This window comes from Mustela lutreola, chromosome 7 (genome assembly GCF_030435805.1).
Source record: "Mustela lutreola isolate mMusLut2 chromosome 7, mMusLut2.pri, whole genome shotgun sequence".
In the NCBI taxonomy this organism is placed as follows: Eukaryota; Metazoa; Chordata; class Mammalia; order Carnivora; family Mustelidae; genus Mustela; species Mustela lutreola.
Genome location: NC_081296.1, coordinates 75,722,226 through 75,739,829, shown reverse-complemented (window position 1 = coordinate 75,739,829; position 17,604 = coordinate 75,722,226). Strand labels below are relative to the sequence as shown.

The 17,604-nt window shown below is 36.6% G+C and overlaps 1 protein-coding gene across 7 annotated transcripts in view; it reads left to right on the top strand.

The window, feature by feature from the left end:
- The window catches only part of GABPB1 (GA binding protein transcription factor subunit beta 1), a 66,736-nt gene extending 49,555 nt beyond the window's left edge, over window positions 1–17,181 (top strand). For 4 of the 7 annotated variants that reach the window (XM_059181522.1, XM_059181520.1, XM_059181523.1 and 1 more), the window contains 3 exons: window positions 4,825–5,010; window positions 8,069–8,184; window positions 15,674–17,181. In XM_059181522.1, the coding sequence (XP_059037505.1) occupies window positions 4,825–5,010; window positions 8,069–8,184; window positions 15,674–15,826 (455 nt within the window). In that variant the 3' untranslated portion in view covers window positions 15,827–17,181. Of the gene's footprint in view, window positions 1–4,824; window positions 5,011–8,068; window positions 8,204–15,673 lie in introns of all 7 variants that reach the window. The other 3 variants (XM_059181521.1, XM_059181526.1, XM_059181527.1) reach the window with 2 other exon arrangements.
- Window positions 17,182–17,604: the final 423 nt, after the last annotated feature.

Here is a 17,604-nt window from a genome sequence, read left to right as displayed (position 1 = left end):
ATGGAGTAGGAATTAGTAGAGCAAACACTGGAGGAAGAACATTTGAGGAAGAGGGACACTTATAAAGCTTTTGAGGTCAGGAGGAGCTTATCGCTTTCAGGGCACTTCAGAGGCCCGTGTGGCTAAGCCCAGTGAGTGGGAGAGTAACTCATGGTGGTTGAAGGTAAGGTATGAAGGACTTTGAAAATGATTGTGTAGGCAGGCTCTGAAAAGGCATTCAGTTAGGACTCTTAATGCAATCAACTGGGAAGAGATAGTGGTGGCATGGATTAGGATTTGGCCAAGAGACAAGAAGTGACAAGATTTGAGACTTGTTTTTGTAGAATTGGAAGTTGTAATTGGTTAGATGTAGGCCTTACATCCTCAGTATAGTTTGTCTAGTCCTTTTAAAGTAAATTCTTTCATAAAACGCTATTTTTAAAAAAATATTTTATTTATATATTTGACAGAGAGATCACAAGTAGGCAGAGAGGCAGGCAGAGAGAGAGAGAGGTGGGGGAAGCAGGCTCCCTGCCAAGCAGAGCCCGATGTGGGCATCAATCCCAGGACCCTGGGATCATGACCTGAGCTGAAGGCAGAGGCTTAACCCACTGAGCCACCCAGGTGCCCCCATAAAATGCTATTTTATGGCTCTAGCCTAAAGTCCTATATTGATTTTGTTTTGCTTAGCCTTATTCTTTTTTGTGCCCCAGCTATATAATCTCATGATTAAATAGGCATCTGTGACCATCCTTCCTTTTTATCTTTAGAACAACTTCTGTTAATTGTTCATACGGTGTTTTTCCAGAGGAGTAATGCATCTGGTAGCTGTTTCCCTCCTTTCTCCTAATAGTGAAATTTGAATGAGTTCCTCTCTGTACATTGTTTTTCTGCTGTTCCTAAAATAGAACAGTAAAAGTGAATTGTCTTTAAGGGATAAGCTCCTGGACTTGATAAGGTTGTGTTGGTTTTGATTTTTTGTTTTTAATTTCAGGTTCACTTGTAGGCCCAATACCTTTGAAATATTTTCAGTGAACACGGTTTCTCACATTGAAACATTTATATGAAGAATTTTCAGTCCTCAAGACAGGTTTTTTTCTCTGTGTTATTTTAATTCTGTGGCATTATATTTAAGTCTTGTTCAACAAGAGATCTCTGATATGTTCAGTGATGATGTAGGCTATCTGGGCCTTCTTTATATATTACAATCTAACTTTTGATTTAGATCAATGAATATTACACTTATTTATTTTTTTTAATCCGGGGGAGGAGGGTGTGTGTGTGTGTGTGTGTATTTTAAATAAGTCTTTTTTAAAGTTTTTTTTTTTTTTTAATTTTATTTATTGATTTGACAGGCAGATCACAAGTAGATAGAGAGGCAGGCAGAGAGAGGGCGGGGGAAGCAAGCTCCCCGCCGAGCAGAGAGCCCGATGTGGGCCTCGATCCCAGGACCCTGAGATCATAACCTGAGCTGAAGGCAGAGGCTTAACCCACTGAGCCACCCAGGCATCCCTAAAGTTTTTTATTTTGTCTCTTTTATTTTTACATGTTTCAACATTTCACTGTTGGGTTGTTCTTGGGATTTCTGAGGGACACTTTGTCTTCCTACATAATTGGTTTCCCTATATTTTTTTTCTCAAATTCCTTACTACAGCACAACTTAAAAAGAAAACTTTTTAGATGAAAGGGAGGAACTCTATTATTTTAATGATAGTCATCGAGATAGTGCAAAGATGAAAGTTCTTGAGTTGTGCCTTGATTGTGTGTGATCTCAGATATCTCTTATGTATGATTATGTTTTAAAGTATTTACTACTTGTAGTTTAGCATTCAATCAGACTGAACATTTCTTTTTCATATGGATATTTTTAATAAAAAATCAAAGCAATAACTAATGTGTTTGAAAACCTTAGTAGTAGTTCTGTTGAATATATTACTGTTTTATGTCCTACATTTCATTTTATAATTATCTTCCTGAAATTTTCTTAAGTGCTTGGTGATAAAGCCTAGTTATAGTTTAAGAGAAACAAAAATGAGAGAACTCGAAACATTTTCAGTATTCTGTTCTGCAGTTTGTACTGTGACCCTTAGTTATTACAAATTCCAGAATCATAGGATTGCAGCTAGGTCTGTGGCTATACCGGGAGTACATCTTTGAAAACTAGGGTACTCATATTTGTCTTCTTTTAAAAAGGAGCTCACTAATACCTATGATGTTCTGCTGGCAATTGGTAGCCATTTAGCATGTTTCAGAGCACCTGTATGCCTGAATGGTAGGTAACAGGGCTCATGAGAGAATAGTTTTATTTAATTAAGCTTTTTGTAAAGTGTTCCCTCAAATAATCCATGAAAAAACCCATATTATTTAGAAATAGTTTTTATGTGATTTCTTTTTTCAGAATTATATTGAATTGTTCTTTATTTTGTACAATTATTTGAAATTATTTTTCAGAATTATATGTATTAAATGTTATATTAAGACTTCTTTTTAGATTGACAGTTTTCAAGCCCATAGATAAATTGGAGGATGAACTTTATTTATACCTTTTGCCTGTCCTTACCACCTGTTAAAATTTGCCACACCTGCATGTACACACACGGGTGCACTTTTATTATCCCCAGTTATCTACCGGTGGGCAGATATTATGACACCTCACCCTTAAATACTTCAGCATATATCTCCCAGGAACAAGGACAGCCTGTTACATATTCATGGCTCACTGTATTTCCTAAAAACATCAACATTAATTTAGTAACAGTATCTGACATGTGGTCCACATTCAAGTTTCCCCAGTTAGCCCCCAAATATCCTTTAGAAAATGTTTGTTTTTCACCCAGGATCCAAAGTTCACACATTGTATTTGCTGTGTCTCTTTGGTCTCCCCCAGCATAGGGCAGCCCCTACTACTTCCATTGTTCTTTTTGACATTGAAATCTTTGTAGACTCTGTGCCCGTTGTGTGCACAGACATTTCATTCTGGATCCCTTTGTTTAGTAATAATTAGATGCAGGCCAAAGATTTTTCAGGAAGAACACAAGTGATGTTTTGTAATGTCCTGTTGCATCACATCAGGAGGCACTTGTCAGGCCATCCTGATCCTGACGGGTTGGTGAGAGTGGTCACTGCCAGGTCCTTACAGGTACCTTTCCCCTACTAATCTTTGGTGTGATACTTTGAGAATATATGAATATCTTGTTTCTTGCAATATTTCAGTGGTTTTAACACCTATTGGTGACCCTTGTTTGAATTAATTATTACATTGGGGGTTATAATGATAATTTTTCTTGTTTTGTTAATTATATGTGATTCTTCTATCAAGATCTTTCCTCTTTCCCCCTTTCTGTCCTTTTTCATGAAGTAGTATTATGGGCAAATGGGTTTTTAAAGATTCATTATACTATAATCCATTATTACCATTCTGTTTTCTTTCCTTTTTTTTTTTTTTTAAATTCAGTTATCCAACATATAGTAGATCATTAGTTTGTGATGTAGCATTCAGTGATCCATTAGGTGTGCTCATGACATCACGTGCCCTCTTTAATACCTATCATTATTCCTTTGGAATCCATTTTCTTTGTTGAAGTGTAATATGCATACAGAAAAATGCACAGCTAATAAGTATAGAGTATAATGAATTATGTCAGTGTGACTACTCCTGTATAATCACTGCCTAGTTCATAAGTGGGAAGAGTAGAGTATATATTTTGTATCTGACTTATATCACTGAGCATGTTTTTTGTGAGATTTATCCATATTTTATATTTTGTTTTAATTGCTGTGTTGTATTCTACTGTATCAATCTACCATAGTCTGTTCATCCATCCTCCTTTTGATGGATATCTGGTTGGTTTCAAGTCTTTTACTATCATGAGTAAAGCTGCTATGAATGTTGCTGTACATGTATCTTTCAGGAGCAGTAGTTGGGCCTAGGATTGCCTGTGGGAAAGGATTTTGGCAGCATTAAACTGTGATTTCTTTACCCATGCAAAGGCAGGGATGCTGTTTTCAACTGCCAGAATCCTCTCTGAGCCTCTCACAAAATATTAAGAACATAGTTTTGGATTTTATTTAAATAAATGTTACTATATTGTATTATTCACTATCACAGAGTACTCGATCTGTGTGCCACTTACTGTCAAGGCAACTCCAAAAAGGGAAAACTGTTTATTCTGCTTACTTGAAAAATACAGATTTTCTTGTTTCATCAAATATGGAAATGTGTATCTACTCATGTAAATATAAATGGAGTGTAACCACATACAAAATTCTCTTTTTGGATTACAGAATTTTCTTAAGCATATGTAACTCTTGTTATATCTGTGACCTTGGGAGGTTTTATAATTTCTGTACCTCGTATAACTAAATGAAGAGATATTATTTTTTAAATATACACATGCATAGCCAGAACTCACTTAATTGTAAATTAAGGCTCCTAATTGTAAATTGTGGGACTTGTCGGTGATGGTTTACATAGATATGTACAGCACCACTGCAGAGAGAATTTAATAAAAACCATGTAGTAGCTTTTCTGTGTCATACACACAAAAAGCAGGGAATGGGTGCCTGGGTGGGTTAAAGCCTCTGCCTTCGGCTCAGGTCATGGTCCCAGAGTCCTCGGATCGAGCCCTGCATCGGGCTCTCTGCTCAGCAGGGAGCCTGCTTCCCCCTCTCTCTCTGCCTGCCTCTCTGCCTACTTGTGATCTCTGTCTGTCAAGTAAATAATAAATAAAATCTTTTTTTTTTTTAAAAAAAAAGGGAAAACAAAAGCAGCAAAGCAAAAATAAATTTCTAGTCATACTTCTGTACATGTTCGCTGATTTTTACATATATATTTTTTTTTTCCAGTAGTGGCTACGGAGGAGGTAGTTACAGCAGAATCCGTGGATGGTGCCATTCAGCAAGTAGTTAGCTCAGGGGGTCAACAGGTCATCACAATAGTCACAGATGGAATTCAGCTTGGAAATTTGCACTCCATTCCGACCAGTGGAATAGGTCAGCCCATCATTGTGACCATGCCAGATGGACAACAAGGTTGGTAGTAGGCATGTGCATAAAGTTTGAATTTATTCTCAATGCTCGGGAAATTATGGTGTTTCTCAAAGTATTTATTTATGCCTTAAATTATATTTTTGTAACCTTTTGCAACAGACGTGATTGGCTAATTTTATTTGCTTGGGTTAGTATTGAAATGAACTTGGTATCTCTGAGTATATGCTAGGTGGTAAAAAGAATTGGCTCCAAAGTATCTGGTTGGAAAATGAGCTTAAGTAAACAATTCAGAATCTGCTTTGGACAATAATTCCTTTTATTGCAATCTATTGCATTTATTGCAATTTATTGCCATTTATTGCAATTCAGATATCATATAGTTTTTTAAAAATACCATGTTAGAAAAGGCTCCTTACAAAGAAGTTGGGCTTAGGACTTGTAGTAGGAATGTGGTAGCCACTATTAGCAGCTTTGTCAATAACATTCCCATTTTACCCCCCTTGGAAACCACTGAAAGTAGTAAGCTAGATTAAACAAAAGGCTGAGAAAACCATAAAATTCCGTATTTTAAGTGCTGCGCAAACCACCTAAGTCCATTAGCATCAGGGCAAGAGAACCTTCATGAAAGCCCACAGTGCATTAGGAAAAGAGAAGAGATTGAGCTCAGAAATTAGCAATAAATACACACTCAGCAAGACAGGGCCCAGGCTATGTAGGAGATGCTGTAAGCAGGGCTGAGGTAGGGTAGGGCGTGAATGCTGGAGGAAGCAGAAAGAGAAGGTGCAGAAAATTCCTATCTGAGCAAGCATTGCCAGGGACCCAGGACCCCTGCCCCCAACAAAAAAAAGTGTGTGCACATGCATAACCTTTTAGAAAATGATTAGGATTGCAGAGACTGTGTCCCTTCATGGCTAGTGAAGGAATTGGGGGAGGCAGGGGCTAGAGCTAGAGGTTTGGTTTAGAGTGACAGAGGAGGTATGGCACTATAGGGTAACCAGGTCTCAGGGAAAAAGTTTGTCTCTATAGCAGAAGAGGAGCCCTTTGACCTGTGAAGCCTAGAAGGCCATTCTCTTCCATTCTGCAGAAATTTCTGATGGCTAGTCCAAAATTTGGGTCAGGTCCAGATGCTTTCACAAAGCTTCAAAGAACTGATTCTAATTTTATAGAAATAATAAAACTTTCACAGTTTGTATGAAGCAGATATAATGTTTCTAATACCTGATCGTTACACAGACAGACTACTCTCAACCCACGAACAAATGGAAAGAAATGTCATGTTTTTGGTTGAGAAGATTTACTCTCATAAAGATCTCCATTCTCCCTGAGCTAATTTATAAATGTAATATGATACAGGGAAAAAAACCCAAAAACTGTTTTAGTTTGCTAGGGCTGCCACAGCAAAATACCACAGACTGAACGGCTCAACAGAAATTTATCTTCTCACAGTGCTGGAGGTTTGAGGTCCAAGATAAGGTGTTGGCAAATTTGGTTTCTTCTGAGGCTTTCTCCTTCCTTGGCTTGCAGATGGCTGCCTTCTCACTGTGTCCTTATGTGGATGTCCCTCAGTCTGTGTTGTCTTTGTCTTAATCTCTCCTAAAATGACAACAGTCATACTGGGTTAGGGCCCACCCACATGACCTCATTTTACCTTATTTACCTCTTTAAAGGCCAAATCTCCAAATGAACAGTCACATTGTGAAGTACTGGGGGTTAGGACTGAAGTATTTGAATTTTGAGGAGGACACAATTCAGCCCATAACAGAGACTAACAGGTTTTTTTCCTGCAACAAGTCAAAGAGATTCTGAAGTTATATTAGTGGGTGGAGAAGGGAAGAAGATTAAGGAAAACTCTGGGAAAGAAGAGCAATGAGAGGCACTTAATGAGTATTAAGATAGACTTTTAAAGCCTCTGTAATTAAAAAATGTGTAACTGACATATGAATATATACAGACTATGCAGACAGTCCAATGAAGCAGATACAAGGTTCTCAATTCTTTTTGGGTTAATTTATAAGTGTAATGTACTATGAGTTAAAGGAAATAAAAGACTTTAATTCTCAAGATCACTAATGTTTTAAATTCCAGTGTACTAAAAATTTTACTTTTTTCATTTCTGCTTACATTTATAACTGACAGAGTTTTTAATATTTTGATAAAAAACTTTAAAGGCTATTACACAATTGTAATTTTCTCCATTGATTATTAAAATTGCTTTGCATGATTCCAGCTCTCAGTCATTTCTATGGTCTGTACTGCTTGCTATGCAGAGCAAGGACAGCCTCCCTCTCTCTCTCTATGTATGTTTATATCTGTATAAAGAAATACTAAAAATTAGGGACAAAGTCCAATAAGCCAAAAGAAAAACAAGCAAAGGTTATACACAGACAATGTTCATAATGGTGTGTCCATGCCGTGGACTGTTATGTGGCTAGATGAAAGTGAGCACTGCATGTGCTGATGGAAGATACCCTCGGTACATGGAGTGAAGAAAGTGGAGGGAGAACAGTGTCTCTATTGTATGTATGCTACCTTTTGTATAAGATAGAAAAATGAAAATGTGTGTTCATGTTTGTTTTTATATAAGTTAACACAAGAACAATAGCAAGACACCAAAAAATGTGATTCTCTATTACGCTAATTGGTTTTTCACCCATATAGTGAATATGTCATCTGTAAAATTTTTAAAAAAATAAATAGTATTCTTTAAAAATGCACCCTGGGGGCACCTGGGTGGCTCAGTGGGTTAAGCCGCTGCTTTAGGCTCAGGTCATGATCTCAGGGTCCTGGGATCGAGTCCCATGTCAGGCTCTCTGCTCAGCAGGGGGTCTGCTTCCCTTCCTCTCTCTCTGTGATCTCTTCCCTTCCTCTCTCCTACTGTGATCTCTCTCTGTCAAATAAATAAATAAAATCTTTAAAAAATAAATAAATAAATAAAAATAAATAAAAATGCACCCTGAAGACCAATATAGATATCCTCATAAAAAGAAAATTAATGCTTGTAAATTATTATTTTGGGACATCTTTATTTTAGATGAGTTGCATCAACAATGTTACAACTAGTTTTATGAAATGAAGTAATATCCACTTTTTTTAATTTTAGTATTAACAGTACCAGCAACTGACATTGCTGAAGAAACTGTTATAAGTGAAGAACCACCAGCCAAGAGACAATGTATCGAAATAATTGAAAACCGGGTGGAATCTGCAGAAATAGAAGTAAGGAGTCTTTTACCCGGTGTGTTTTGCTGCAGTCGTCCAAAATAAATTCAATTTGCTTTTCTATATATATATTTTTGGTCTTTTATATTTATTACTGACGGTGTTGTTTTGATACAGAATGAAAGTACATAGTACTATTTTGTCTAATTATTTGCTTATACATAAAGCAAGCCCTCAATAAATACATATTGAATGAATGAATGAATGAGTGAAGAATTTGTTTATAACAAAGTCTGTCATCATGGTAACATTGTAATGAATTTGGTTCTTGCACTCCATCCTTTATTTTCTATTAAATTTACATGCATCATTCTCACAAGTCACTGAAGGAAATGTCACTGTATATTGACAAAAAACATTTTTTTCTTTTGAAAGTGAAATACAAATGCCTGTTTGGGCTGGAGGATCCTTTTAAAGAAGGTTGATGTTTGTCGACTAGGTTATTTTTTTAAAAAGCCATACATAACTGCTTATTTCACTATTAAGTTCTTTAAGAAGGAATTTAAATTTAGATTAGCTGTTGATAGGATTCAGCTTTTTCCCCCTTCTCCCAAACTAGTTTGGAAGTGTAACCAGACCAGAGTGCCTCACAAATTTTTTGTCTCACATGACTGTAAATAAAACTGTTTTCCCTGAATTTGACATTAACTCATACAACGTGAAAACAAAATTGTTCTTGAATAACTTCAAAAGATCAATTGCAGTATAAAGGACACTGGACTCGAAATTAAATGAGCTGGATTTGAATCCCACCTCTTTCCCCTGTTAGCTTTGAGGCAAGTTATCTTACCTTCCTGAATTGCAGTTTTATTTTCTTTCAAATTGGAGTTTTAGGTAACTTTCTGCATTTGGATAACTTATCAGAATTAAAAAGTCAGCATACTCATACACATACTCATAATACCTGATATTTGTAACCAGTAAATGTTGTTGAATATCTTAAATAATAATAATATTGGTGAATGTCTAAGAATTCTTAAGTGTCTTGTTTCATCGAAAAGAGGACTTTTTTTTTTTAAGTAACTAAAAAGCAACATAATTCTGACTGAGGACAACTAGAATGTATCTTTGCTACAGTTCGTGTTAAGTGGTACATCTTTAAGCTACAATTACAAAGAATATATTATTGAGTTAACAAGAGTCCAATTCATAGCTTAGCCAGAATATTTGCTAAAAGTATGACTTTAATTATTGAAGGTAAGTTGTTTTGTTTCTTCAAAATTTAAAATGATATTCAGTAGACAGAAGTTCTTACAGATTAGCAATTTTTTTCATTAACAGTAGCAATATAGGGCGCCTGGGTGGCTCAGTGGGTTAAGCTGCTGCCTTCGGCTCAGGTCATGATCTCAGGGTCCTGGGATCGAGTCCCGCATCGGGCTCTCTGCTCAGCAGGGAGCCTGCTTCCTCCTCTCTCTCGCTCTCTCTCTCTGCCTGCCTCTCTGCCTATTTGTGATCTCTCTCTGTCAAATAAATAAATAAAATCTTAAAAAACAAACAAACAAAACAGTAGCAATATACTTGTTATTTAGTAATCTTTTAAAAAAAGTTTTTTGATGTCAGATGATTTTTTTGGCACATCAGGTGAAAAAATTTTGTCATGTACTTTGCTTTATTATTTTTTTTTTTGCTTTAACTGTTTAATAAAATCTTTTTAAATTACTTGAATTTTTATTAAATATAAGCTTACTGAATTCAACAAAGTATATATTTAAAATAGTGAATGCGCATCTTGTACCTTTATTTACCTAATAACCCTTAAGTGTTGTTTTCCTCAAAGGTCAGCCTGATCCCCCCCTTCCCTGACTTAGTCTTTTTAGAGACCTGGGAGAATAATTACAGATAATAGGAAAGTATGAATTGAGGTATATAAATTAACTAGAACCAAGGTTAGAACTTTAGGGAGATGGAGTTTTAGCTTGGTTTAAAGAAGTATTTTGTTTTGTTTTTTGTAATTAGAGCTTTCTGGTCATGGAGCTCTCATTCTCCATCACCAGAAATGTTCAAGCCAACATTGCATGATCTTTATAGAGCTCTTACAGAGAGACCTTGAAGCTACAATGAGTCTAGATGGTAGAGGGGGATGGGGATATAGAATGAAAAGAGGCCTCCAGTGTTTTCATCAAACCAGGTCATCATTTCCTTATAATACATCGAGTGGTGCTTTTGAACTTACTTTCTTAGATGACCAGTGGAGTTGTCTTGGGGGCAGACTTTTCTACTCCAAGTGACAACTTAACCATTAACTAAAAAAGTTTCTTGCAGGCAGTGATTCTCAGCTGGGGCATTTTTGATCCCAGGGGACATTTGGCAATGTCTGGAGACATTTTGGGTTGTCATAACTAGGGGCATGCCCCTGACCTATAGGGGATAGAGGCTGGGCCTGCTGCTAAACATCCTACAATGCCCCCATAGTTAAGAATTATCTGGTCCAGGGGTGCCTGGGTGGCTCAGTGGTTTAAAGCCTCTGCCGTCAGCCTCAGGTCATGATCCCAGGGTCCTGAGATCGAGCCCCACATCTGGCTCTCTGCTCAGCGGGGAGCCTGCTTCCACCTCTCTCTCTCTCTGCCTGCCTCTCTGCCTGCCTCTCTGCATACTTGTAATCTGTCTCTCTGTCAAATAAATAAATAAAATCTTTAAAAAAAAATTACCTGGTCCAAAAACATCCATGTTGAGATTGAGGAACTCTGCCCTATGAGAATTAAATAATTAACTCATTATTCAGAATCTGACATGCTTGAGTTTTCTCTGCATGTGTGTGTCTACAACTACCAAAGAGAGTGTTTATAAGTCAAGTGTTAAGAATTTATATTTACAGTTTCCTGACTAGCATTGGAGAGGTTTATTAATAATACCTACAAAATTGGTTTAAATTGTAGAAAATGTATTATAAATGCTACAGCTTTTATATCTGCATTGTAACAATTTAGGAAATGAAATAGATTTGTTTTTCAAAGGGGAGGTGTGAATAAGACACCAAATTGCAATAATATGTATCATATCACCCCCTTGATATTACTGCACTACAGATATTTTTAGAAGCAGTGTGCTATATATGGAATCAGTGAATTATTTTGTAATGTGGGAGGGAAGAAATACAATTAGTGTATTAAGAATAACAGATTTTTTCCTGTTATTTACTTGTGTGAATTCAGGAAATAACTTTATTTTTTTAAGTGTTTCAAGATTCATTGTTTATGCACCACACCCAGTGCTCCATGTAATACGTGCCCTCCTTAGCAAGTTTATTTTTAACGAAATATTTGTGTCTTCTAAGGATTGAGATTCTTAGTGTTCTTTTAAAAATTGTTTCCTGTAAACTTTACAGTGTTTGATTTGATGCAGTTTTTTCCAATCTATTTTCCTTTTATATTCTTTTGATCTATCAGAGTTAAAAATTTTCTGTACTCCTTTTTTTTTTTTAAGGTTTTTATTCATTTGAGAGAGACCATGAGCAAGACACAGAGAGAGAGAGAGAAAGCGAGAGCGCGAGCATGAGCTGGGGGAGGAGTAGAGGGAGGGAGAAGCCGACTCCTCTCTTAGCAGGAATCCCTACTCAGGGCCCAATCCCAGGACTCCAGGATCACAACCTGAGCCAAAGGCAGATGTTTAACAGACTGAGCTACCCAGGTCCCTCTCCTATCTCTTATAGATAAGTTTTTTTCTTCAGGGTGGAGTAGGCAAAGGGCCAGGTAGCAAATACTTTTGGTGTTGTGGACTGACCAGTCTGTGCTTCTCTACTCACTTTTGCCATTGTATTGGGAAAGTAGCCATTGACACTTTGAAAATGAGTACGCATGCCTTATTTCAGTAAAACTTTATTTATAAAAACAGGATCGTATTTGGCCCTGGCACTTGGAAAATTGATGTTTATACACAGAGAAATAGCTCACACACTCTGCCCAGTTTTTCTCTCTTTTTAAAGACTTTGTTTTTGACAGAAAACACAAGTTGTAGGGGGAGGGTCAGAGGGAGAAGCAGACTCCTGGCTGAGCATGGAGCCCAATGTGGGACTGAATCCTGGGACCCTGGGATCATGACCCAAGCTGAAGGCAGATGCATAATCGACTGAGCCACCCAGGTGCCCCAATTTCTCTCTCTCTCTCTCTCTCTTTTTTTAAAAAGATTATTTATTTATTTATTTGACAGAGATCACAAGTAGGCAGAGAAGCAGGCAGAGAGAGAAGAGGAAGCAGGCTCCCTGCCAAGCAGAGACCCCTATGCAGGGCGTGATCCCAGGATGCTGGGATCATGACCTGAGCTGAAGGCAGAGGCTTTAGCCCACTGAGTCACGCAGGCGCCCCCAGTTTTTCTCTTTTTAAACAAATATTTAATGGTTAAGAATATGGATATGTTTTGTAATTTTCTGATGTGTTTTCTTGGTCACGTTTAAATATTTAACCTTTTAAATCTTGGTTTCCCCATCAGTAACAGGGAAGAAATAACAGCACCTATATTATCAGATTTTTGTAAAGTTTAAATGAGAACACATGTAAAGGAGTAGAATTTCTAATAAGTGCTCATTGTTGCTTTTATTATCTTCCAAATTCTATGGAGAGGTATGGTAAAACATGAACCACTATACTGATGTTTTGCCTTATAATAGCTAAGGTAAAAATAAATTTGAATATTAGAAAATTAAAAATGATATCACTGGTTCAAGAGAATTGCTACCAGCTGAAGCCAAATTCAAGAATTTTGTTTGAAGATAAAAAAGCAAACTCAAATCTTCCCTTGCCCTGTTTTAACATTGCTTGGGTTTAGAGTTGTGGTGTAAGATAAATATATCTTCTCAGTTGCTACCAAATCGTGATTATCGTCAGAATTTACCTTTTTGGAATTCTTCAGTGTTAGACTGTTAAAGGAAAAATATTTTAGTATTACATATTATTAGGGGAAGGTGTGTTTATTTACAAATGTCAGAGTCCTTTTTACTGTACTTTTATTGGAAAAGGTCAAAGCTAGAGGATTAGTATTTCTATTTAAATATAAATCCTCAAATGTCATTCTGTTGGACTATTCACGTGTGAAACAACCAAAGTACTGTTTATCTTAAGGAAATGTCTTGTATATAATATATGTTCCGTAAACATTTAACAAATAAATTTGTCAACAAAGGATCTCTGAGTAAAATAAGAAGTGATATTTTCCACTTTTTAGAGATTTTTATTTGCTTTGAAAAGTGAGATGGCAAGAAGATTCTCTCTCCAAACACCTATACTCTTAAGAAGGAAAAAATGGAAACACTTAAAAAAAAAACAACTTTAATAATGTTAAGTGTGCTTTCAGTCTGGAGGACTAAGTATACTTAGATAAATATACTTACCTTTCAGGTTTTACAGATACAGTCAAGAAATGGCAGTGTAATATGACTCTTTTATTTGCCTGGTAGGCAAAAGGGAGCTATCTTTTCATTTATAGGAAGATATACTCTAATTGAAATAAAAATATGCTATAAGGAAAATAAACTGTATTTACTGTTAGACTACCTCACTCAGTTTGCTTTCGTTTGCTGAGTGTGAGTTATTGCTGTTTCTAATGTTAATGAAGAGCTAGTACAAGGAGATGCCGTAGAGTTAGAGAGTGTATTCCCGTATTTCCTACCAAATTCAAAACTTGCGTTATCAAAGGATCTTATTTCTTAACACATGTAAAATTTTAAAACACTTATGTGTTGCCGTGAGTGCTCCTGCCAGAGGTGGTGGTCTAGCTCCTGGAGACGCAGCCCCCTTCTCCAGTTCTTTCTATCGGCGTGCTGTAAATTCTCCAGAGTTCACTGCCAAGATAGTGGTGTTGATTATCACCTGAGGCTCGTCTCTTGGTTGTTGTCTTTTCTGACTTGTTTCTACTTTGCCATCTTGGCTGGAGAAAGGGTAAGAAGAGGATAAGAAAAGGGTAGCAGGGTAAGGCGTGGGCATTTCTTAAATTGGAGATGAAGGGCACATGTTTCTTGTACATTTTGTGTAAATGGAAGATTTGGAGACTACTTATGTGATCAATCCTTCCCACATTTGGTGGACTCGGGAAAAATATAGGATGGATTTAGCTTCATTCCCAGTATGGGGAAGGGAGTGGAATCGAAGGAAGGAAGGAGTCTTAACACTTGCTCCTCCTTGGAGACCATGTGAATGGTGAAGCGGAGGGAATCTTTTGGTGTTCACAATGGACAGGAGTCAAGGAAGTAGAGGAAGAGACCCTCAAAGTGTCCTTTTCCCCAGTAGGCTCCTGACCCTCACCTTCAGTTCCATCTAGTCAAGTGTCTTGTCCAGTGTGACCCTGGCGTTTCCTTTTTTTTAAAGTATTTTATTTATTTGACAGAGATCACAAGTAGGCAGAGAGGCAGGCAGAGAGAGGAGAGGAGGAAGGAAGCAGGCTCCCCACTGAGCAGAGAGCCGGATGTGGGGCTTGATCCCAGGATCCTGAGATCATGACCTGAGCCGAAGGCAAAGGCTTAACCCACTGAGCCACCAAGGCGCCCCAACCCTGGCATTTCTTATGATCATTTATAGCCCTCCTACGCTGAGTCCTCATCCTCCTAAAAGGTCCCAGGCCTCTGTAATGAGGTTGAGCTTGGGCCTGTGCGTGTCGAACTTTTGTCCATGTGCATACATAGAGATATCTCATAGAGATATGAGAAATATCTCATATCTCATAGAGATATGAGAAAGGAGCCTTTGAAGTGTTTTCCCTTAGGCAACTGTGTAGGGACAGAGTGAAGAGGAGAAAAGGTATTTTCATTGGACTAGATTTGTGTTTAGCTCTCAGTTTATTGAGGAATTTAATACATATATTTTATATTTGTTTAATTTAGTGAATTCCACAATAGAGAAATTAGTATTTTATTGGTTTGTAAAATGGGATAATTTAGGAAATATTAATCTAAACGAACATTCTTCATTCCACAGATGAGGAATCTAGCTTGTTACCAGAGAGGAAGATGGTATTAAAAGCAGTAATATTAGAATCTCATAAACCCAACTGTGTTACTGTGGAAAGGCTACATCATCTCTGAGCATCGTTTTTGTCATCTGTAAAATGGGCATAATCTCTGTCTTACAGTCTTGTTATTGGACATCACCTTGTTTAGTTACATAATGAGTGCTCAATAAGTACTAACTTCTATAGTTTGGTATACCTTTACATAAAAACATCACAGAGATGTGAAGAGCTATATTTCTCTCTTAAAGCTCTTCACTGGTCTTTGTGGACCTCTACTTTTATATGTATGACAATCTGGGTTCATTATGTTAATCCCACTTTTAATTAGGGAATGCTTTCTTGAGGTCAGAAACTAATCTCTGCTAGAGTGTGGAGCACAAAATTTGGGGCTTTAATTATTAATGAATTAGTTGACAAGGTAAGACATCTTGGAAATATCAGTAGGTGGCCACATCTAGCTCCTACAGATTTTTCAGTTTGTGGGGTGCGTGCTTATGTGTGTTAATCATGTATTCATGCAAACATTGAAAAAACCTTTTTTTTCAATTAGGAGAGAGAAGCTCTTCAGAAACAGCTGGATGAAGCAAATCGAGAAGCACAAAAATATCGACAGCAGCTTCTAAAGAAAGAACAGGAAGCAGAGGCCTACAGACAAAAATTAGAAGCGATGACTCGTCTTCAGACTAATAAAGAAGCTGTTTAATTAACTACGAACATGTAGTTTGATTTACTTTTGGTTAAGAGAAAACACAGTTTTGAACTGTACACCACAAGGCGCAGTCGCAGGAAGCCAGGATAACAGAGGAGACTACGGATTGCCGATCGGACTTAAGCCATGCGCTCTGAATCCTTGTAACATAAAACTCTACTTTAGAAGTTGTGAAATGTATTTAAAACTGAATTCTGTAAATAGTTTTTGTTTTTTTACAGTTCCAGATGAGTTATAAAGATTGTTGAAGAGATCCAAAAACACAATAAGCCACTGTTTTTGTGAATTCTTTTTGATTTTAGTATGAACCTTAATTTCTCAGAAACAGAACAGTTTTAAGGGTGATCGTTGTCGATTAGACCAAATGTTATATAAAAATTATGTGGTGGACTGATGCTGGAATTACTCCTGTAGGTATAAACTTCTATATGAAAAGAAGATTTCTCCCAGGAAATCTTTGTACAGCTTTAAGTTGTCTCAGATTCTCTGAAAACATTTTTTAGAAAGCAAATTTTTATATTTGTTCAATTTCAGCTATACCCAAGTAGATTTACATGTATATGAAGCAAATATTTTTTAAACTTTCTGTTTGTACATATTCTGCATGTTTTATAATTTCAAAACGCATCACTTGCATAGGTATTTTCCCCACAAAGATGATGAAAGTGAACTAGGGGAAAAAATCCTTTTATTCTGTAGGTCATTGAAAGTTAAGTAAGCTAGAAGCTGGTTTTATTGGGATTGACAATGTTCTTAGAAGGAGCAGCTTACAAGTTAACTTGAATTTGCAAACTGCAAAAATCTATGCTTTTTTGAAAATTTCATAGTGGGGACGTGAAACTGTATTCTGTGCCTTCCATCATGATTTCCACATGAAAGCACTTTAAGGCACTGGATTTTAAGATAATGTTTTTGGAATACTCAGAGCATATGGGTTTCTGAAATATTTCATGGACTCATTTTCCCCCAGGAAATTATTCTTATGGAAAAAAAAATGCTTTTGTATGTAGAACAAGAACTTTTTATACTACAGTGATGCTAGGTATGTCTAACATAACTTTGACTTTTCCCTGTGAAAACTGTATGTCTGTGCTGTGACTTGCTCTCATCACAATATTGTTGAATTCCACAATGTATGGACATTAAACTCTGACGTACTGTTCATTCTTTTTTGTAAAACGTAACTTCAAGCTCTTTTTTCTTGCTTTATTTTTTAATGTCTTCTTGCTTTATGAAAATGTTTAACCCAAAACCCTTCTAGATTACCTATCTGTATAAAGAAGCAATTACCCTTAAAACTGTACTCTGGCCTACTTTTCTATTTTACAATTAAATATCTTTTCCACATACATTCAGCGTAGACTTATATTTTGACCACACATTAAAAATTTTGTTCTTTATGTTACAGCCATATTCCGCCAGAATGAGAATATATACATTCTCCACACTGTATCTTACAAATCCTGGAGGTAATCTCTTGGGAAGTTGCTAGTTCTCTCATGGGCATTATTATAGTTGTTAAGGTAATGAAAGGATCTGTGACCCATCAGCCTGATACTTGATACTTGGCAACTTAGGTTCAAGAGCAAATTTAAGAACTCTAGAAAGAAGAAAAAAAGATCTTTAAAATTTACCACTAAATTTGACATATATTTCAAATTACCTAAAACTAGGTTTTATAAATGCTAGGACATATTTTCAGTAGCATGAAGCTACATTTTGTATGTCTTATTATTTGAGTGCATTTATGGATTGGTTAGGCAGTGCCTTTG